This window comes from Falco rusticolus, chromosome 3 (assembly GCF_015220075.1).
Source record: "Falco rusticolus isolate bFalRus1 chromosome 3, bFalRus1.pri, whole genome shotgun sequence".
NCBI lineage: Eukaryota > Metazoa > Chordata > Aves > Falconiformes > Falconidae > Falco > Falco rusticolus.
Genome location: NC_051189.1, coordinates 40,887,084 through 40,911,597, shown reverse-complemented (window position 1 = coordinate 40,911,597; position 24,514 = coordinate 40,887,084). Strand labels below are relative to the sequence as shown.

The 24,514-nt window shown below is 38.6% G+C and overlaps 1 protein-coding gene across 7 annotated transcripts in view; it reads right to left on the bottom strand.

The window, feature by feature from the left end:
• Positions 1-24,514, bottom strand: part of NCOA2 (nuclear receptor coactivator 2) — a 189,769-nt gene that overhangs the window by 74,420 nt on the left and 90,835 nt on the right. For 5 of the 7 annotated variants that reach the window (XM_037381549.1, XM_037381552.1, XM_037381551.1 and 2 more), the window contains 2 exons: positions 2,391-2,492; positions 1,354-1,526 (listed from right to left, as the gene is read on the bottom strand). In XM_037381549.1, coding sequence (XP_037237446.1) covers positions 1,354-1,526; positions 2,391-2,473 — 256 coding nt within the window. In that variant the 5' untranslated portion in view covers positions 2,474-2,492. Of the gene's footprint in view, positions 1-1,353; positions 1,527-2,390; positions 2,493-13,517; positions 13,540-17,744; positions 17,843-24,514 lie in introns of those variants that run through there. The other 2 variants (XM_037381550.1, XM_037381556.1) reach the window with 2 other exon arrangements.

The following is a 24,514-nucleotide window of genomic DNA, read 5'->3' as shown; positions in this document are numbered from 1 at the left end:
AAAGAGAATGCATCTCTTGGTGTCAGCAAAACAAAAATCCAAAACTGAAAGTGAGAGAAGGAAGAAGAAAAGAAAATAAAGAAAAAAACATATCTGAAAAGCCAGCAAGGTGCAAAATGATGATGGACACTGTGCCAGGTTAAAAGGTATACTTCTAACATGGGGCACGGCAACTTCACTAGAATAGCCACTTTAAAAATTATGGCAACTTAATAGCAATAAGAAGAGAACAAGCTGAGAAATAGGTACATTCCTGAAGATTAATCAACTAGAGCCACTGTGGAGGCAGTTGACACAATTTGACACTTTCCACTTTCCATTTAGCTTTGAATAGGCTGAACTTTGAAACTGCAGATGTATTTATCCACTGGTTTTAGAAATAAAGCTGTATCTATATTATGCAACATGTAATCTCTACTTTTATAACTTCACACATATAATATGCAAAAGGAAGAATTATTTTCCCACAGAAATCACAGAATACGAAAAAAGTGAAAGATGTTAGTGTTTGAAAACCAAAGGAATCACTCTAATATAAAGAGATTGATATCCTCTCTATAAAAATAAAACTAATACTACTTGTAAGAATCTGAATCTTCCCTGAACACCTGCAGTGCTATTCATACCTGCCCAGATAGACTTGTGCTACAAAACCCACTTCCAAAAATCTAAAGTTTCTAAAAGATTTTGTTTTTTTTCTTTAAATAGGAAATAGTTCAAAAGAAAAGAAATACAAAACTAATCTTCTAGACAAAGAACAGGAAGAAAACTGTCACGTTCTCTGGTTTACATTTATAACAGGACCCTATCTAGAGATTAGAATAGTTTCAAATCTATTGTAGTTGAGGATATGATGTCATCATTTAAGAGACGTAGATAATTTAGTCCACAATATCTATTCATACCAACAAAAGCAAGCAAATGGGGGGATGCAGAATACTTTCATACCCCACTCTCCTGGATTATTCCTATTTTGCATGGATTCATCATCCATGTAAAAGTACGTAAGTAGCCTTGCCCCCCCCCCCTACCCCCCACCCCAGCCTCAAAGCCATCTGCTAGTTTAACTTTTGTAAAAGCACAAGAAATTCCAATTCCATTAGATGCACGCATCGGACTGACTGTTTTTCTCTCCCTCTTGGCAATTTCCAAATTCTCTGTGAAGCTTATTTCTAAAATATTGAACATGATACTTAACACACTCTGTTTATATACCATTACAACATTTGTCATTACTGATTAATGAAAAACCTAGGAATCTGCTAAAGAAAAGCTGAAGAGACTACTGGGTTTGCCAAAAATATAGGAATAATCAACACAGAAAATATTCAGTCGATTTATTAGTCCTCTTACCTTGTTCTTTTATCTGACGAATTTGCTTCACAGTTTCTTTCAAGATTGCACATTTGTCAGGTTTAAAGTTAAAGTTGTCAATATCATTAAAATTTGCAAAAATCAGCTCTGCGAGTTCTTCTATGTATTTATTCTCTTGCTCACGATTGCGTTTCTCAGTGCTTCTTTTAGGGCTGAAAGAGGAGATTATAAAAACATTGTATTTAATGTCAGTTTGCTTGCCTTCTGGCCAGCTCAAAGATGATGCCAAATGGTTTAAGAGTAGTTTAACAAAATGAGAGAGAACTGCCTTCTCTCACAACAAAAATATAACTTACAAGTTTTTCAGGTAGAAAGGTTTCCTTTGGAACAAGGAAAGTAGATTAAAAAAGATGTTACATATTTTTTCCCAGAAGTGTGTTTTTGTTTCAAAAGAGGTTTGGGATTTGAAATTCAAAACAGAAGATTAATTGGGGTGGGTGGGTTTTGAACATTTACAAGTATCCTTCCACATGGCATTGAGAATCCAAGGAGCATCATATAGCGACAGTGTATGAGAAAATAAAACAGCTTAAAAAGTTAAACCTAACAATCCATACTCCCTGCCTCACTGTGAAATGAGGACAGTTGTAATAAAAAATGGTGAATAAGTGGCAAATCTAAAATTTATGTTGATAATGCAACTGCTATAAAACTGAAAAATATTTTTCAAGTCCCTGATTATGATGTACAAGAGGTGGCAAAAAATCGTAGATTGCCAGAATAAGTGACTGAGGACACCTTGCAACGATTAGCCAAAAAAGATTTTTACATAGCTCCTAAATATTCACCAAAATTCTGTATATTGACACTATATTGGATTCAAAACAAACAAATAATAATATAAGAGAATAGCCCCCACCCCCCACCCCAAACCCACGACACAGAATTACTGCAGAGTAGTTTGGTACTGACTTCTCTTCACAAGAATGGTAAGTTTGTCATTTTCTACCTGCAAGAAATGTGCATGGTACATTTTTTTAAAGTCTTTCAATGCCTTCAGACATAAATGGGCTAACCTGGGTCCAAGCTGATCAGGATCCTTGCGCTTTCTTGACTCTGCTCTGGATGGGTCAGAGGTATTTTCTCCTATCCCACTCATCTTGAACACATATCAGCAACTAAAAGGAAAAAAGTGCAAGAAAGGTTTATGGCGGAGAAGTCATGAGTTCTCTGTTCATGTTTCCAAGTTTCTTGTTCCATGCTCAACTCAGTTTTTACTTGGCAAATCTATCTGAAATAAAAGTTTGTTTGAAAGGTACCAATAAAACCACTGTGTTTATGACTCGACAAATGCCTTCAGAAGAAAATTTGTGGTGGACAAGCAAAGCGCTGCCATCTCTTTGATTGTTACCAGTTATGTAAGAACAGATAAGTATGTTTTGTGCCTGGGTTGCTGAATTTTCATGGCAATTTTGCAAGGCTGAATGAGGAAAGACAAAGGAAAAGCCATAGTGTCACACAACAAGAAAAACCTAACAAAACTGAAATACATGAAACCAAACATATCCCAGCTACATGAAAAGGCAGCACATGCAGCTTTAGTGAAAATATATGCTTGCTCAAGTACATGTATAATATTGTAGAAAGTGAACATCCGTCAACACCAGAGATCACGGAGGAACTGGTAAATATTTTGTACATATCATCTAACTCGTAAGGAAAATAACTTGTCAAGCTATCATGTGTTAAAACAACACAAGCTTATTATAATTTTTGCAATGAACAGCCCATGGAAATCCTGCCCCACTCCTGGCCGTCTGTTGTCCTACGCACCGTAGGACCACATGAAACTCACCTGTCCCAGTTTACATACTCCTCAATAAGTACCAATATTCTGGAGGCAGAAATCATTATTACAAAGGGCATAGGGAGGTGATGTAAATGATCAAAAAGTTCATACAAGCCAGGGCAGCCCTAGTTCACCATCTGCCTAGTTGCTGCCAGTTTTGTAAGGACGATGGCAGGGAGATGTTACCAGCCATTTCAGAGAGCTCCTGTATTGTTTGGGATTAGCAGAAAAACAAACACGAGTGCCGTGAAGGAGGTGAGCATCTCCAGGAGGTGATTCATACCATGTTAGAATAAAAGCTGGAGCCTGTAATTGTACGATCACTTCACACTGGCATAAAATGGAAATCAGGTATCAAAACAAGAGGGTTCACCACCTCCTTCAAGTCCTTCATTTCTGCCCCACCAGTTCCCTTCCCTCTGCTGGCCCGGTCAGCCATGCATTGAACTTAATGAGGGAACTGCTGTTCTCTTCTTTCTGGCAATTCATAAAATTTAGCAGCCAGAGTATGTGTTGGCAATTGGATGTTCACACTTAGTTTTCCCAATGAACTGGCTGAATGAAGGCATTGGCAGAAACAGCCTGGAGACTAAGATCCAAGCAGTTCTGCAGGGATACTGAGAAGGCTACTTATTGAAACTTGAGGAAGCAACCAAGACTTGGAGCTGTCTCAGATTCAGAACCAAACGCCACCTAACATTTTTCTAAATCAAAAAAAGAATAAAATTTTAAAAAGGAATAAAAATTCCTTTCTTTGTACTGAAAATATAGGGTTTTAACCATTTTGAGGAGAAACTGGAGTCATTTTCCTTTTTCTAAATACTGGTCAAGCTTCATGAAAAAAGACTGGATCATGCCTGAAACATGTAACTCCCAGCTGCTCTTTGACACGGATGGTATCAGATTCTACTTGAAAACCATCTGGATTATCTTTTTCTCTATTAAGTCTATACATGTATGTACGTACTGCCAACATTTTAAGAACAATCCACTGCAAGAAGAGCAAGATGGCTCTTGTTCTGCAGCGCAGCAGAGCTGAGCTCTCGAATCACAAACTCCATCCCTCTGCACTTGCTGGGGAACTCCCAGTGACCCTGCCAGGGCACTCACAGCATCATACAAACACCGACCTTACTGCAGACTATATGAAACATCTACCGCAGCCTCCAGCATAGCCTGTGACACTGACTGTTCCTTAACAACTACGGAGCTAAGCACTTTCTTGAAAATAGGCAATTTCACAAGTATCACAAGTGGGGCTCCAAGAAAGGACTAAGATACTATTAAGAAAACTGTGACAGTAAGAGGTTTTGAGGAGACAGCAGTTCCAACGTAGCTGTCGGTGGAGAGCTGGAACTGTCCTTGAGGATCTGCTTCAATGACTAAATTTTTCACTGACCAGGATGACACAAAAATCATCAACATGACGAAAGCTGTACATTCCCAAGATCATCTGATCTCTAAGCCAGACTCAGATGGTGACCCAAAATACAGAAGAAAAATCAGGCTGGGAAAGTCCTTTGTTTCTTATGCTTCCCAAGTAATACCTGAGAAATGTGAATTGGTTAACAATTTTTCTTGAGAAAAACAAGCACAACAATTCACGAAAAGCTGTCAAATATTCAACTGTCATATTATCCCCCCACAGGAGTAAGAATTAAAGACCAAGGTAAGCATTTAGGGGGGAACACCCCCCTCCACTTCCCCTTCCTCCTCAAGAAAACAAATAGGAACAGTTATTGACAATTTTCCCACCTACTCTGTCAGGGTTACTGCAAAGGGAAGTTTATTTTTGCAGTTTCGCCAGTAGCTCCACCAATGCAAAGCTCAATTCTTCTTGCATTCACACTGATGCTGTTCTGTAGGAATTCCACTAGGTCTACATTATCAGCCTTCAGACAACACATTAAAACTAACCTTCCACCATAAACACTCATCCTTCTGTATCTAAGTGAACAAAACTGGTATTATGAAACTAGCATCCTGTTTGCTCCTTATTAAACACAGTAAATGGCTCTAAACAAATTATTTTTTTTTTTTTGCACTTATAGGCCATTATGTCTTTTTCTCAGCAGCATTATCAGTTTGTTCTTAGAATGAGTTACCTGTTTCTTTTTAGTCATCATAAAGTTTTTCTGGAAATCTGCCACCTACTAAGATGTTTGCTTTCTGCTCTCCCCTACGTCTTCATTAAAAATCACCTTTTATACCTCAAAGATCTGTATAGGCTCTGCAGCTCCTGTGTTGTTGGTGCCTGTGCTCCAGAGAAGAGTGCAAAATCCAGCGTTGGGTGCCTTGGAAAGTGGAGAGCTAGAGGGATGGTACTAAGGCAATCTAAAAATTCTCACAGGCCAAAATGAAAGTCACTCAGCAGCATCTAGTACAGAGTGTTAAAATCAAACGGATGTGCCTCCAGACCCTATCTCCCTAGAGATTCAGGGGCTGACTGGGATAGGTAAAGTTCTGCTATTCTACTCTCTTGGGACTCAGAAACTAAAATCCTCTCCCAAGTTAGAAGAAATGAGGAGGAATCCACTTTTAGAAGCTTTGGATAGATAATTTGCTGCCCTGCTCTTCCATAATGCTACGTACCAACTAAACCAGCCAGAAACCAGGTGATGGAGATTCAGCTCCCTCTTCATAGAGGGGTTTCAAGCCTGTATTTATCATCACACGGGACAGCCTCCTAGGTGGTAGGCTACCTGCTTGTCAAAACTGGATGTTTATGAAGCAAAGAGGGCAAGGTTAATTAACTGTTGCAGTGCAGTGGGTATTTTTAGGTGCGTAGCCCTTACCACTAAACTCATGGGTAAGTAGTTCAAACCTGTCTTAAGACACAAGGGACTGAGGTTTGAATCGCTCAGGCTGAGGAGGGTAGCAAACCTGTATCTCCCATTCCTCAGCAATGGCTCTAACAAGTCAAGTAGAGTCAAAGAGGTGAGCACCCTCCTAGTTTCTCCATGTCTTTTTAAAAGAAAGCAGCTATTTCATTTTTTTCCCATGAGCTAATTCACATTCAAGATCTATGCATACTACTAGATGAAGGTATCTGGAGGGTTTAGGTACCTCCACAAATTTAATGCAGCATAGCAAGGAACTAAACCCACATTTTTCAGAAGAAAGTACTTCTGGGCACATGTAGTACTAAAGAGCAGGTACCTAGGAAACTTTCAAGTGAGAAGGGGAAAACCTCATGAACTTAGATCGAATTGATAGATGAATCAGACATACAAACAAACACCTGTGAGTCAGGAACAGCTAAACTGCATATAGAGTTTTCTAGGTTCTGCCCTAACTCCCTTCATACACATTGATTTATCCATCTCAAAATCTCTTGGTTATTCATTGTTACTAATTGTTCTATAACGCACAAAAATTCATAACATTAAGTAAATTAATATTTTTAACAAGATAATATAGGAACTTTTAAAGCTGTTCTAAATATTCTTAGTCTCCTGAACCACACAGCTTCTCAAACCAGAAAATTAAACTCACAAACTTGAAGTCTGAATTTTTTCCAGGAAACATGACAATTCAGAACCAAAGCCACTGTGAGCAGAATGCCAAGTCAGAGGCTCAAAATTTTACTCCAGTAAACCTCCCCTATAGGGAAATACCTTAAATTAGAAAGCAGCATTCATCCTGCTCCTCTGATCTTTTTATACATCTCTGCAGGAACTTCCAGAAAGAAGAACGATAAAGAAATTGAACAGTTTGGTTCATTTAGTGCTTTAGAAGATATGAAAATGTAGTATCAGCTCTACCGTATGTCTTCTGAAACAAAAATCTAGAAAAAGTGGGCAAGGCTTATTTAGAGCAATACAGACTAGGAAAAGGATTAAACAAATTCAGAATTAGTAAAAACAAAACCAGCAGTAATCACTGCATTGAGGACAGAGAGACAGAGGCATTTGTTAATGAAAAAATAGCATCATGATATGTCAGATGCTGAACTAAACCAATTTTTATTTGAAAGAAAATGTCTTACAAAGCTGAATTTGCATGGGTGTCTTTCAGAACGAACTGTCATGCAAGACCAGGCACTCCCTTTTTTATTGTCTAAGTTGTCTGGGAGCTGCACTGCCTTCCAAAATACAAACATGATGCCACACTGTGGGATTAGTATTTTGCCTTCATTGGTGGTAGCAGATTTTTTTTCTCAGTATGTATTAATCCATTTGTCCTACAAAAACCCCTACAACAATAACTAAGTGCTGAACTTCTAATACAGACCCAGATGCCTCTCAAGCTTCAACTCTACTGGCCATCAATGAGAAGCAACGAAAAGATAAATACACGCACCACAGCATTTTCATACAAGGAAGGAGATAATTAGAGAAGCAGAATTAGTATTACTAGAAGTACCTAAAGAACTAATTTTAGGCTCCAACAGATGACCTGCACTAACAGGACATCTCAGGTAAGTAAATATTTTCTTTGTATTTAGACTTAAGTCTATTGTCCTGCTCTCTCAGTTTTGTTAATACAGGCCTAAGCATCCAAAATACTTGTAGACAAAAATCACTGTCTAATTTTTCCAACTGTTAAATGCAAATCAGACACTGAAAGATTAAATTAATAAACTCTTGGACAGTATATATTAGTAATTACAGTCATTGAGACCTAACCAGTTTCTACCACATGTTGGGAGACTAAAACGACAGAGCCTAAAAGAGGCTTAAATTAATTTTTTTTGTTATCAGTAATAAAACAATAGTTTCTGCTCTCATCATGACAGCACATCCTCCTTCACATTCTGCACCAGCAACAGCTCTGAATTAAGAGTACAGACAGATTTAACCTAATTATAAAGCAATAGTAAACATATTTTTACAAGACATTCATCTTTCAAAGGGAAAAAAATAAAACAATGTAAACCCAAAAATAAAACACATGGGAGAAAAAAGAAAAAAAGAGGCCCTGTGAAGAAGGAGACAGGAAAATATCTAGCACAAATCAGCTGTGTGAATTTGTAACATCTCCTCCACTCCTCAAACGCCACGAAGGAGCACAGCATGCAAAGCAAACCTTCCAGCACTGATCCTCAGCATCAGTGATTCCAGTTAATCATCCAGAGTCAATGTAGAAGAAGATAATGTGCATTTTATCTCTTATCAGGGCAGGCCATCTTCCAAACAAGGCCTGTTAAACTGTCAGATTTATTATAAGCCTAACAAATGCAGTTAAAGAATAAATGAGGATTACACCTTCAAAGCTGCTATTTCAATCTGAAAAGTAGCAAACAAAAAGAAAAGTACCATATAGCAGACAATCAGGTAGCAGTACTATACAACCACCCTTCTAGCACACCAGTACATGCATTTAGTGTAGGTACAACTGACAAATATAGAACTGATGTATTAAAGTAACTGTTTTACTGAGTATCAAACAGTAAAAATACTGTTTACTGACTAAAAACATTAGAAGTCAGTGAAAAGTTTGGCACAAATTTTCCCTAACAGTCCAACTAAAAAATATAAACAGCTCATATTCCTGTAGTTAATTATAAACTCAAACTTGCAACCATTGTAATTCACACTTTTTTCCTGTGAAGTTCTCATGACCAAAAGCTTTCGGTCTTGGTTTCATAATTACTGGTATACTCTGTGCAGTATTAATTCTGGTAGAAGTCACAGGAAAGTTGGAAGTCACATGCAGCTTCTGATTCTTCGCATTTTTTCCTGCTTATGAACTCTTTTTTTCATCAGTTCCATTTCTGAATTGGGACATATACAATATTGATACATACTGCAATCTTCAACCCTTTTGAAGAAGGCAGCAGCTGCTAGCCACTTTCCCAGGCCTCAAAAGGAAACGGCTGTCAGAGGCAGGATAAGATTCCAGATCAGAGACTGGAGCCACTGGAGACCATGGCCAAGCTTCCACTGGTGACCCACAGCAGTTCCAAAGGAAGGGCCGCTGTGACTCCCAGCACTCTTCACTGTAGCACCCGTCAGAATCCCAACCAGCTAATCAGGCCCACCCGCCCCGGCACCGCACGGCGCTTGGAAAAGCTTAGCTTTCTCGTGTCCACACTGTCTTTTGCACAGGTATTTCGACAAATCCAGAGAGACAAAGATAAGGGTTTGGAAATGATTTTTTTTAAAAAAAAAAAAAAGTGAAAGTCAAAGGAAATAAAAGGAGCACACACACACACAAAAAGACTGTATTGTTTGGTAAAATTAAATTAAAGCAAGAGATCCACCGCTAAAAAGTTTGACAGAAAAGGAAGTTAAAGATATATTAAACCATTCTCCTGCATCCCTGGTATACATAAAGCCACAGGTTCTACAATCAACTTACTATACCCATTCTTCATCACTGAACATGTGGAATTGGGATATATCCCAAATGAAACAATGTCAGTCTGCCAGAATCAGCAAAACATCCAATAACTTGGTTGGTGATGGTATCCTTATATTAAAAATGCAAATTAATTTATTCAAGGGTATGCTTTTTCCCTGAAACAGCACTACCACTTTCACTGTAGATGAAACTACCTAAAATCTTTGCCACCTTACAACAGTCATGCAGTGAAAACAGAGTTTTTGTGAGGAAGGTGGTGGCAGCAAGCTGAAAAATTATAGTCATCTTCAAAGGACTTGTATTAAAATCTGATGTGTACCTGTACCCTTTTCTATCTGAAAATAACACTCGTCACTTGAAATTTCATTTGAAAGGGAGCCTATTGCAGGTTAACATTAAAATAACATTTATGGTAATATGTACTAAATTCTACTTTAGTCTTGAACTCCACAAACTAGAACTAAGAAAAGGAACATAATTTACTAGCAAATGCCACTGAGCCTGTGTATAGAAGAGAACACTGGCTCCAACACCTACTACTCACATTTTTGCTCAGTCTACAAAAAGCCATAACAGACTATAAACAAATGTTTAAGCCAAAGGCTCCTTCCTCAACAATATCTTTTCCCTTACTCCTGTGTAATGGCTTTAGAGTGGTGTATTAGACAGTAAGAAGATGACATATTCCATTTGCAGCCTGAAAGCCAATAATGCTCATGAATTTTTTACCTGAAAGACACTTCAAGATGCCACTGGGAAGACTGTCTAATAAACACATTAGGCTGCAAATGGGCGGCAGCAGCTCTTTAACACATGCTATAACAATCATTTGATGGCTAACCTTAATGTTCAGTGTTACAGACTGGTATTTAATAGGACTTTCTTTAAAATCCACCTAAGCCTTGGAGGAGAAAGAAGTTTTCCTCAGCTGCTCAAACCCACAGGTTTGAGAAACCACTGTTCTGCCTGAGACTTTGCAAAAAACCCGTCCAGGCTGACCTCAGCACTGTAAGATGGCTCCCACCTTCTGTATTCCCATAGGCTAAGGCTCTTAACTGAGCCACTCGCTCAGCTGCTTACGGATTAGGCTACGTCAGCCACCTCTAATATGCCCAGGAATAGCAAGACTAGGCTTTAATAAGACAACAAAGAAAAAAGATCAGAGGAAGAAAATACCATTTTTCTTTTACAGAACATGTAACAGGTTTGCTCAATTTCTACTTTTAAAGAGGAGAAGACTTGTTTCCACCAAAACACTGTCGAATAGGAGGCAGGTGGTACTACTGCAAAAAATTTTTCAAGACTCTGTATCATAATTTCTGGTCTAGGATTCCACCTCTCTCTAGTTATGAAGAATTGTTTCTGATTCTCAGTACTCAAGGACAAAAGAAATGCAGATAAATACCACTAAAGCTCCCCTTAAAACACCAGATTAAAAACCAAAATACAATGCCAGAACATTATTGGTAGTAAACTAGTCACTCTTGCATCCTTTTGTTTATGGCAGGTAGCTAAGTTTGAAATAAAAAAAAAAAAAAGACAAAGAAAAGTAATTCTAAAACTTTTAAACCTTCTAGGTTACATTTGATAAGTATCAAAACATGGCTGCAAAAAATATTAAGCCTGCAAGCATTTTCACTGGAAAACAAGGAGTCCAAATTCCCACAGAAGATGTTTATTTCATCTAGAACTTTTCTTATAATTCACGATTAATAACATTACTTATGAGACTAGTTTAGAAGTCTACTATTACAAATCTATGGTGATTTAAAGTAAAACTTTGTGAACAGCGTAGCTGACAAACGAAGCAAATTAACAACACTGAAAAGGATAATATTACAGGAAACTTTGTATTTAAATAGCTTTCATTTCCAGTTGATGGTACTTCTGGAACAGCGAGTTAAGCATATTTTAACTCCCACTGAATCCTCTCTGCCAATCTCAGTTTCAAAACTATTATTTGTCCACTTAAATTCCCACGCCAACTTTCCCCCCTAAGAAACCACCAAAAAGCAAGGGGAAAACCAGACCAGAGAGAGGGGAAGAGTGAAACAATTGCTCTCACAAGTGTAAGGCACCTGGAAAAACTAAAATCAGGAACATTTTCTAATCTCATATATATAGCTGATAGAAATGTATACATTACTTACAATACCAGTAAGCTTACACATGTCAGTGTGATTTTCAAGATGCTATCTTAGCAGTGAGAAAAATATGACTTATCACAATAGACAAAGGCATTTACGCATCTCTGTGTCACGAACATGCTTACATTAGGATTTAACTCCAGTTAAATGCCTGTCAAATACCAGTCTGTTTACTTTAGATAAAACATATCCCATTAATAAAAAACTCAGGCAACTGGGTTCCATAAGGGTAAAAAGTAAAAAGCAGAGGATGAGACAGAGAGAACAGCACCATGTTTCTGTAGCAAATGTATAAAGTAAGGAATACATACAAGTTCCATGGAACTTACACACAGAGATATCAAACCTGTCATAGTTGAATCTGAGTTCCATCATTTATCAGTCTCAGTTTCAGTGACTTTATGCAGCTAGAGGGGTGCTGGTCCTCGTGGTCATTAGGATTAATTTAGCATCTCTACACACTCAGGTGCAATGTGATGTGCAACCCAAATCTGCACTGGAGCCTCAGCAAGAGATGCTTATGTTGCATACCACCTTTCACAGCTCTAACCTGGTCATCAAAATAATGTTACTGCAGTCCTGGAATAGATACTGTTACTTAAAACACATGATCTTACTGATTTTTTTGCTGCAGTTCAGTTCTACGTGTCTTCTCTGGTACTTAATCAAAACTGAACTCACGTTTCTGATTTTCACGTAGCTGCAGCACTAAGGAGGTTTATTTTTCTCTTCTACCCAACCACCTATTACTAGGAAGCACGTTGAAACTTCAGGCTGCTCTTTCAAATGCCAAGCACTGAATTAAAACTCTGATTTGCAGGAAGTGTACCTAAACATTATGTAAAGCATTTCTACACATCTTGACATTGTTATCATGGCAAATGAATAACCTACTCCACACATACTTACAAGATATATTTCCTTCTAAAACACTGAGATGCTCACATAAGCACGCATTTAGTTTAACAGTGTATAACAATAAAGTTTCAATTTAAGACTCTAGAATTCAAGCTTTTTTGTTCCAGAAGGCTGCAAGTTAACAGCAGACCAAAGTGAAACGTATCTATATTCAAGTTAAATAAATGTTAGTACTCAGCTCCACAAATGGCCACAGGCATTGTAATGTTAACAGCTGGACATGAGGTGAATTTGATTTCAAGGTGACATCCTCTGTCAGTCAGGAACGTGGCTGGTGACCACACAAGGTTCAGAACCCTGCACCACTTCTTGGAAAAGTCATCCTCTACAGTATGGTGCCTGGCTTATCCACCCTCTGTGCCTCTCAAGTGCATTTAGCACATCTGCCCTGGAAAACTCAGCATCATCCTCAGCCTAAGGTGGCTTGCCTCAGCCGTGGTCCCAGAGGGTGCCTTGATGACAAGGATGTGGTCCTGAACGTTATGGGAGAGATCTGATGGGGTTTGGCCCCTATTCCTATCCTGCATTTGTGTGAGCAGGTAGTTCCCCTCAGCACATGCTTCCTGCTGATACTGGTACCCATACCAGTATCATCCATTTATAGTGAAGCAGCAGTGTAGGAGTTGGGAAGTAGAAAACATTTAATTATTCTTTTCTTATTAAAGTTTGAAGAACCACCAATTTAGTACATGCTTTTTGAGAGAATACAGCTATATGCATAAAAGATTATACCTGTATCATCTCCCGACATGCAGAATTAGTTTTGTACTTAATACAGATGTATGTTAGATGTATGTAAAACTCTTGGCAAAGCCATCGAGAGTACTAACTACACACACTGTTACTAAGCCCATAAATCAAAGCTAATACAATAAATTACATCAGAGCCACACATAAGCGTCTTGCAAACACTTTCAAAGTACAATTAACTTGATAAAAATTAAGCGCCCACAGTAGCCTGTACACCCTAATCAAATAGATACCTAATACATCTGTGAGTTTAAAAACTGATCTGTGAACCCACTTCAAATTTCATGTTGGTCTTCATTCTATTTGCTTTAGTAAAATGCTGCAACCAACAATAACAAAAGAAGATGCAGATTTAATTATCATTTTACAGCATTTAAAAGGAAAACACAACTCATAAAAATCTTGTTGCTCTAGCTGGTCAGCTGCCAAGGAACAAAACCCTGTGGAAACAAGCTTTGTCCTCACAAGTTTGTGTGTATATATATATAAATCTATGAATACAGACTATGACCAAATAAAACATACATAGGAATGGCTGTATGAGTCAAATGAAAGAGACGTTTAGTCAGTGACTAGTCTGTCATGGAAGCTAAGAGCAGATGCCTTAGGAAAAAGTGCAACGCAGCTGCAGAGTGTTCCTTCCCCCTGATACCTCCTCTCTCTGTCCCTGACAATCAGTGGTTCAAACTTAGCTGTGGTGTTGCTGTCCCTCCTCCTCCCTCTGAGCCTATCTTCAGTTGTACCTAATTCCTTCTTAAATCCATATATACCTTTGGCCTCCACAACACTTACAGGCAACACCCTATAAGCTTTACCGCAGCTCCCTTAACAGCAGGAGTGACATTCTGTAAAAAATTGATGAGTTTTAAGGGGATGTTATGACTCAACTGAAATAAATCAGAATTTTATCACTGACTTCACTGAAGCTTGGATTTTCCTTCTAGCCTACTAGGGGAAGATGTCAAATTGTTATTTCTCTCTTTTGTAGGACATAAATCACTCCATGGGCCTGATGCAACATGTTTGTATCCTGCAGCCCAAGGAAAAAAGGTTACTGTACTATCAAAGCTGAACGTTCATTATCAACCACTTCATCCTCTTTATAAAAATAAGCTGAAATTAATTTGTGTTAATAATGAAACCATTTCTGGTAAAGAACAACCACAAGTCCTAAGAAAGAATTAGCATATATTCCAAGTATGTTTAATTTTGGAATATAATGAAATACAATTACTAAAGAGGGGAAGAAACACCTACTACATTCATAGGAGTTGACCAGAAGCCTGCAATACACTGTCCCAAAATAAAAAATACAGACATTTAAAACCAGTTGGATTGAACACCTGGAAAAACTTGAGGAAAAGTAACAAAGATAATTTTATTACCAGGCAGTTCTAGGGGAAGTTTCTTCAGGAGAATTTTGTGTTAGATGGTTGCTCAATCACAGCCTGTGCTATCGGGAATGGAAAATTTGAGCACTACAGTATCCCGATGAAGTCTGTTTGGGGACAGCGTCCCCAGACAAAATGAAATGGGAACAGCAAAGAGGAGATTTGGGCACAACACACACTGCAAATTAAGCACCTTTCTCATAAATCTTTGGTTTGATTCTTCATTTAGGATCTTCATCAAATTCCTGTGATCTTCCTTACACTCTGTATCCTCACCTCCCAGCCAGCCCTTCCCAGTCCCTCGCTGTACAACTCCAGCTACCAGAGAAACTACCAGCAGGGTCAGCCACAGACTCCTGGGTACCGAGAGCAGCCCACTTCTGAAGGACATAGGTTTTCAAATCTTACCCTTTGCCCTCAGAGGCTAAAGCTTTACCTGCTAATGATAATTTTTAGTCCAATTCAGGCATCCTTCTAGGCCTGAACATAAGTGAGTAAAAGCTAAGGAGGAATGTAGGCAGTAAAATGATTCCATCAGGATTTCCTCACAGGTACAGTGATTATCAACTTACAGTCTTCTCATTTACTCAGCTCAGACAGCTTGGCTCACAGACCCCAGTCCTCAGTCCTTAACTCAGCTTTCTTACCACTCTTATGGGTCTATTCTATAGTGGTGCACTAACAAATTTATTCAATTTATTAATTAAGTAGATTCTGAGTATCAAGGTTGTTCTCACACATTTCCTCATTTTTTTGCCTGTCACTAGTCTAAGCAAATAAATAAAATGGTACTGCAAAATCTAACCAGCCAGTTGACTTCGTAATGACATGTTATTAAATATCATGCTGAGAACTCTGGAGTGAAATGAAATATTTCAGAGTACTCCTCTAGCTCAGACTTTCCAAGAAGGGTTTTTTCCTTACAACATGGTATATTTTGCAATGCAGTCATGTCTTCCTTGCACAGAAAATTTACCTTATAGAGATGATTACAAAAAAACCCCAACAAACCAACAACCCCCCCCCAAAAACAAACAAACCAAACACCTAAAGAAAAAAACTAAAGAAAAAAGAAAGCAACACTTTTTCAACATTACCAGTAATCTTGTTGACTACAGTAGCACACAAAATTTTAAAGAGCAGGCAAACAAAATTACTCTAGTCAAAGATTATCGCTTCAAGTTTTATATATGCTACGTAACATACTTTTGTAAGAAACTGCTTATGGGTCATGGTTTAACGCTATCCCAGCTGAAACCAGGACATTATGAAAAGAAAACACCCCAGCCTGAGTTTTGCGAGAACACAGAGCCACCTGAAGAACACAGTCTACACAAAAAGTTGATTTTGTTTGAATTTTCCCCTTAACACATCCTAAAAGGCATTAGGCAAATCAAAATAACTGTACCAGCAGCAAAAATCTATTTTTCTACCAAACGTAGGTGCCAGCATTTCAGTAAGCACTACTTGGCCCCCACTATCTTGTTAGATCTTCTGTAATGAAATAAAGGAAGAAAACACAAGAAGCAGAGAGGAAGTTTCATTGTTCTTGTGGCTTCGACATTTGGTGTGGCGAACATGACAGGCTCTCAAGCCTCTACTGAACGGCACCGCCTGCCCCAGGCCTCTCTATCAAAACGTAGGTATATTGCAATTAAAATAATCAAACCAAGACAAAAGAGAACAAGCAAATAAATAGCACTAACTTGTTTATGTTTCTGGCTCTGCCCTCACAGTATGAAATAAAGTCTCTTCAAACACATACTACATTAATTTGAAAAACAATAATATTTTCCTTCCCCCCTCCTATCTCAAAGTAGCATGAGTTTTTCAAAGTCCTACATAAAATAAACTAAGGCATTTCCTGTATGTATTTAGTTAATTATTAAATGGATTCTAAGCATGATAGTCACCACCACTATTTCAATATGAAACTGGGAAAACACACTTTTAGCGAACTGCCAGTGCACTGCAGTAATGACTGGGTATATACATCTTCGCAATCCTGCCCTTAACTTCAGAGACAAAATTCTAGAGAAGCGATGATCAGCACTCCTATGCAAATCCAAACACTTCATTTTATCTTCTTCTTGTTGTTGTTGTCTGGGATTAGTATTATTGCTGTGATTAATGCTGGGCTTAATGCTGTGTATGACACGAAAATAAAGCCAACAAGCCTGACATAACTTCCCGAGCAGGGGAGACGGCATACCATCTTCACCTACTGCAAGTAACTATCTATAACCTTTTTCAGGTGTTATTATTATTTAATCTCCAATATTAAATGTTGCCCTCCCAAGGTTAAAAGAAAGGTAAATACTGCCAAGATATTTAATGACATCAGCATGCATAACCATGAGATAAATACAAGGTCTGCAGATTAAATGAATGTCATTATGTTTACAGAATCACATACTTGTAAAGAAAACTGTTAAGATTAGAGAACAGAAAAAGTTATATAACAACTACAAATGTTTCAGTGTGTTTTGTCTGCTTGAGCTCTTGGTCAGAAAGAGAAAGCTTTATTACAAAAATGTCTCAGTCTGACTTACTCTGGACTTTTTCATGTGCATAGAAATTACCAAATATTGAATAGTAATTACTGCAATGAAAAAGACACTCTCAGGCTCCACCTCATCTTGACAGTGGGAAAATATAGATAGGTTTGTGTATTATTCTGGATGCCAGAAAACTTGCTTACAAAAATATTTCCTGTGCACTAAGATATATTTAGCCTCATAAACCCATAAAACGGTCACAGGCAGCCACAAGTACACCTGTAGACATTAAAAAAAAAGGGGGGGGGGGGGGGGAACAGCTACAGAAACTGGAGAATCAAATTTGTATTACTTCTTTGTATTCACTATTTAGAAACATTATCTTTACAGTCTCATGCTCAGAGAAAAACCAGCTCTTCTCCCCAACTCCCCCAAACCAACACTCCCCTTGCCCTCCCCAATCACACACATACCCCCCAGTAACAGCCAGACACCTACAATGCATACATGGGAGCACACATACGTGCAAAGAGAGTCCTAACAATGAAGTCACAGCACTTCAGAAACACACCTTGTTGTCTTCCAGCCTTTGCAGTTGAAGGCAGATCTCACTAGTTTTCCTGCGTCTTCAGATCAAGATGTAGATACATTCCTCATCCATCACACTGGCTTTTTATTAAAAACAGGAGGGGGGGGGGGGGGAGAAGGAAAAATAATAATAATAAAAGACACAAATACCAGTAAATTTACAGCCTTAAAAATATCAGCTCTCCATTCTCCCAAACCAGTGTTATGTCTTGATGTAAACCAAAGCACATGCTGAGTGAGGACGTGCGCACACAGCAGCTTATCATCTCTGTCATCTGCTTCTAATGACAGCTGACAAACTGGCCACGCTAATCCTTCCCTAACTGCTGATCAGAGAGATCCCCCTTTGACAATCCAGCATGGTGGAGTACTCGAAAATTCCTCCTGCTTCTGTTCTGTTGCTGCTCTAAAAAGCAGTTTCCTTTTCATTGAGATAATAGCCTTTTCTGCAGTCACGTGGTGCCCAGGCTACATTAGCAGAGCTTGATGATAATAGACAGAGTAACTCCCCTCCCTCCCTTCTGCTGATTTTAAGGGTACGACTCCGGGAGAAACCCAAACCCTGCACACTTGAAATCATTTTGCATCTTCCTCTATCGAAAAGCAAACTGCACTGTCGGCGGAAAAGAGGAATACATGTGCTCCCTCTACTTGCACCAAAACTAATTATGAATACAATTTTAGGCACTGCCTTCGTTGGGGTACACACACTGGTCATAAACATGTCACATGAGACTAAACTAAATATTAAACATTCTTAATACTGAATATCTGGCATGCTAGCATTCTCTTTTTCCCCTAGAGTACTTTAATTTTTTGCCTGTAATTTTAATTCTACTGCAATAAATATTCTTCTCTCAGCAACATCCTATGGTTGAACTCCTCCCAGCACCCAACTCTCACGCAAATAACAAATGATTTGCACTACAACCTCCAGTCCGAGTGCCTTTTTTTTTTTTTTTTACCCTGACAAACACCTGAACCATTTTTTAAATACAGTGCTCAGTGGGGAAACCTAGCTAAGCTTCAGCTTCAGTTCCCATCCCTCCTGAGTGCCAAGCCCTGGACAGGTTTGCACCTCACTGTTCAGAAGGTGTTTCTTGCTTGTAAAAGGCAAAGTATACGTGCAAACACACTGCTCTGTCCTGCCTTCACTGAAGTACTTCACAGACTGAAAGCAGAACAAACCTTTCCTCTTCTACGCTGGCACACCGTTTCCCTGTTACTGTGGCACACGGCATAAAGGCATCCAGCTGATTCCCCCTGGACCTGTCCACCTCTGAGAGCACAGGTGGGCATGGACCAGCCTAGACTTTCACCTGATATTCCAGTGCTGGCGTTTGCAAACTGTTTCACCACGCTGTGGATGAAGCATCTCACAGTGATTTTCAAGCCCACAGAACAACTTTTGCAGCATTGTTTCTACTCTTTTCCAGTCTAATCAGGATACAGAATTATCTCCTTTTCTTCTTCTACTTCCATCTTTTCCCACTGCACTGGATCATTCTCCTTAAAGACAACACTGATCATAAACTTACAGTTTCTCCCAAAATTGAAGAGGTTAGTGTTAGAGACAGTGGCTGTACTTACAGAAAAATAAAGTGGAAATTGTGAATAGTGGCTATCCTGTACACTCCATCTTTCCCGACACTACCCTGTCACCCCTTCTGTTTACTCCTCTCCTTAGGGGCAGCCTTACTCAGGAAAGTGGCCCTTCCCAAGGCTCTGGGAGATCCCTGCTCCAAGGCTAGCAGATCAAAGCTGAGGCACAACCTTACTGTGGCTGAGGAGCTGGAAATGGAACGGGAATGAGGCCCCTCCTGCAGCAGCACGAATCCTCTTTTCTACTCTTTCCTTTTCCAGGCTTTAGAGAGAATCTGCAAGAAAGATCCTCAGTCCAGGAGGAAATAATCTGGTTCCATAAGAAGGCTATATAATACAGTATATTCAGCAGAAAAACACATAAACATACAGACTAAATGGAGTAATTTTTTTTGCCAGTTCTTTCTAAGTATGTCCTTCCATCTCAAAGCGCCACACTACACAGGGTAAGCAAAATGAACATTATTTGGAGCAACATATAACTTTAAGCCTTATAGACCAAGAACTGCTTTGTGATCTTAACTTTCTTTTATTAAAACAAATTGTCACTTGCATTTGCCATATTAATCCCTTAGCTGAAGGAAGGTGCATAATGCATAATGTTTAAATTGGAAAATGATACAAATGTGGGAAAAACTATGAAGATTACAAAAAATCTCTGGTATTCAAAAAAATGTATTAATAGACAAGCACCAGAAGGAAAACGAACTTTCACAAGAACACATACACAAAATACTTCACTTATGAAGTACAAATCTAAGGAAAACATAAAAAACAAGAGCATACCAGTCAGATACCATAGTGAGAACTGTACTGTTGATATTTACAGGAATCATAAGATAGGAAATTCAAAGGCATCACAATATGGTGAGCACAAACACAATAATCACAGTGTTACGGAAAGAATTACGCATAAATAAAAAGGAGGTAACAGAAACGGGTTGTTGTAGCAATAAAATGTGAAGACTGAAAGGAGTAAAAGTATACAGATGTTGTTAAAAAGATTGCTTAGTGAAGAACAGAGTACATATAAAGTGAATGGAGAAGAGGGAATATACCACTGCAGTACACAGACTGATTCTAGACAGAAAGGAAAGAAGAAATGAGTGAAAAAATATTTCTGTTAGAAAACACCAGTCTGAACATAAATAAGAACATGCCACAGCAAGAGAGGAAAGGCTCTTCAGTTTTATCAGGCAGTGAATACATGCTTCCAGTGGAAACTACAGAATTGTTGCTTCCTTTTAAATAAGAATTTCACAGAAATCATACACATAATTTGGGGATGAGCAGGTGACCTTTAAAACCAATACTGGCACTACAGATTTTTTCATATTAGGATAAGACATCTTGCACAGCAAAAGAGGGTTATCTCAATTTTCTCGAAGACATATATTTCATTAATACTTCATTTTGTTTGCCTAGCCACAGGTGGCCTTGCAGTAGACACAAGGAAACACTTCACTAAAATGTTTACAGTTTATGTTTTAATGTGATCAAATAATCAAAACTGATAAACAGAATACTGCTTTCAGCGTACATGTATTACAGTTCTCTTGAGTTTGCGTTTTCTTTTTCTTCCTTTATTTTCTCTTAAGAAAGAGCGAATTTGGCAAAGATGAGGACAGACTACAACGCAGTCTGGTGGTGTTTGCCCTTCTTCATAACATACCTACACCTGAGGCAAGGACTGGTAAAGCAATCCCAAAACATCTTTTCAGTCTTTTTAATCCCAAAACATGAGTTTTTAGTCCTTTCTCTCACCCTCTCTACCATATCCAGGAGGATCCAATTCCACCTTCATAATATCCCTGCAATCCTCTCAGTTGGGAGTACCCAAAGGGGTACCATAATTGCCAGCTGTAGTGACGGCCCTAGTTTACACTGCAGAATAGTGGGACACTTCAACAAGTGTTTGAAAGATTACAAAGCTGACTTGCTGGGCTTAATTCAAGGCAAGAGGCCACTGACTCTTAGGAAAGCTGACTAGGCAGCATTAAGTACCGCTTGCGAGGAGGACTGGAAGGGCAAAGCCTTGCACTGGCACCAAGACAGACAAACAGAAATTACTAAGACTTACTGCCAAGAAACACAACAAGGATATTACTGCTCAGGTCAGGAACAAAGACAGTACAATGATTTTTTTCATGTGTTACATTTCAGTAAAGCAGAAAGAAGCATACAGTTTTCCAGTATTAGGTGAATTTTTAAAATCTGAACGCTAACAAAACATTAGTGTTTTCACATCAAAACTAGAAACCTGTTGATGTGTATGTCAACGGTATCAACATTTCACCAGTTCAGGAACTCCTAATTCACCACTACTTGAAAACTAAGTAAATTTTTCTTTTTCCTTGTACCAGATGAGGAAAAATAAATACATAACTACAGGTTTTCTGCCTTTTGCATCTTGTCTTGAGGGACACAAGAATCATATCAAACGTACTGCCAGTGAAAGTTGGAGCGCTTGGCATTTCTCACAGTCAGTTTCCATATCAGCAGTATACATCAGTACACATAACAACAGCGCTAAGCACCTTGCAACTTCTGACCCTGTGAAGGCAATGAAAAGACATTCCCTGCTCTCTCAACCTCTCAGGTATTACCGTTGACTTCTCTTTGTAGTATGAAAATGTCCGTGCTTCTTGAACACAGTTTATCATGGCTCTCGTAACTTCGTAAGTATGTACCCAGCGACCCACTCAGACTACTCTGTGTGCAAGTTTCTGCATTATCTAACTGGAGAATCCAATACTGCAGTATGTGCTATATATAGCAAGTAAGTTCTGTATGGGCATGTCCGCTAGTAACTGTGCTCTTTTTTTGTTTTGTTTTAAATCTCTACTGCTTTACTCCATTGCCTTTAATTAAGAAGGCAAGAGAGAAGAAAGAGGGGTTCTTTTGGTGCATTCTGGAAATGGTCAGCTCTTTCTCCTCTTACGGACTAAAAAAAGGGTCAGGTCAGATTCCCCAGAGTCGCCACCTCAGGGTGCTGGCTGGTGCTCTCTATAGGTTACACACAATAAGAAGCTCTGTTGGAGATGGTCCTCAGCCCACAGACAGACAAGTTCAAGAGAGAGGGTTGCTTCCAACTGCACTGATGGCACATGAGAGGAACTCAGCACAGGAAGCTGAGCAAGCAAAGAAAACCAGAACCAGAATGGAGATACTACAGCACAGAAATAAATATTGTATTAACAGGATACATTACATAAATGTAATAATATCTAGTGCTACCATCCATTTTTTACAGAATGTAGCTAAATTATGAAGAGTCCAGGGTTTTTTCTTTAAAAAGAAATGACTTTTAGCTCTACAGAATGTGCCTTTTAGTGAATGTATTTTCTAAAAAATCAGCTCAAACTCTTTTATTTCACCTCATCCCAGAACAGAAGTACTTACATGGGAAAAGACTTCTGATAATAAAAGGTTCCCAAAATTTGCAGACCAACAGCTGGCAAGATTCAATGGCTGAGATTTAAATCAGACAAAAGTCAGACTAGAAAATGTTTATTATTAGTAGTGGAATAAAATCATACTAATTCATCCAAGGATAAGGCAGGTTTTCTTTCATGTAGTCTCAGCTAGAAACAAATATATTTCCTAAATGACATCATATGACTCAACCAGGGTAGAGGATTAAGGAAGAAATCATTTGGTGAAATTTCATGGTCTCTGATAACCAGGCAAGGCAGCACAGTGTAACACTCCATCTGGCCATAACAGCAACGCTGTGTGAACTCAGCAAGATTTGATACATTGCATGTGGTTTTCCTTGAAACAGAAAGTTGCTGTTGTGTTTAATGCAAGTGGGACCTCTACCTTTAGTTCAGAATACAGCAAATTACCATACCTGGTGACAAATACGCAGGTCTTTGCACCTAGACCTCTTCTTATGTCTCATCTATGTTCAGTAGCAGTCTTCTAACTGCTAGCGGCTTGCAGACATTGAGGCACATTTGAAAAGCCAACTCCTGTGAGCAGCAAGGAGGAAACAGGCAGAGACTATATCTTGCAGACACTGAACTTCTGGGCTTTCACATTCCTCCAAGAAATCTCACTGAAGAAGGGAGATGCTACCAATCACAACTAGCTTCCCATGGGAGAAACTGGAACGTAAGGACAGTTGCTTTTCACAAATTTGAGAATAAATTAAGCAGCTAATTTAATGCTTCATCATCTGCTCTAGCCAAATCATACAAGGACTTCAAATAGCACAAAGTCAGCGTGAATGCTGAACTTCGGTAAGCAGCAGTAAATACAGAGGACTGACTAAACCACTAGGAATTAAGTGCGCAGTAAAGCAGGGTCATGCCTCAAATTTCCGTATTATTAAACATCCTGAATATCAGTGGATGATACAAGGTACAGAAGAGAAACTAAAGAAAGTTAGCTTCTCTATTAAGAGTTTTAAAGTGTTCTGGTGATAATTTCTACCAGTATCAGACAGAATCATCAAAAAACCCATTTCACTGAGCCCAAGCACAAATGCTCCTGAAAACTACAAGGGCTGTCAGAGATAACACTATTTGATGAGAAAACCAAGAGCCAGAGACTGCAGCCTACCAAGTAAAATAAAAGTGAAAGGAAAAGTACCAACAGATGGAATTAATTTGATTTACAATAAAATAATTAAATACTCTGGTATGAAATAATTATCAACTTTAGGACAACTGGTCTGTGCTCCTTTTTATAATGAGGTTGATGCAACAAAAGTGAGATTTAACTGAAGTAGTGTGAAAATTCAAGAACTTCAAATTTTACTTGGTAAGAGTAAAAGATTAAAAAAACTACCTTGTGCTAATACAAAAGCAATCACTGAATGTAGGGTATTGAGAAATATTTAAAACAATGACAGTTATGTGTTCAACAGAAACCAGACTTGTTCACTTCTCGTCCAACAAAAGTGCAGGTTTGCTACTAGTGCCAGTAATAACAAATGGCAGCTCTAAAACATGGAAGACAATACTCATTTCACCTAAATAAAGAAACAGCATAATGTAGGTATGCAGGTAATTATTTGCAGGAGAAACAAGACATAACACTCTAACAGAAACCTAATTCTGAGCAGAAATGCTACACAATCTCAAATAACCCCAATGTGGTTAGTGTTGAATATTTAAGTCTATGATAAGAGAGGAAACATGTCTG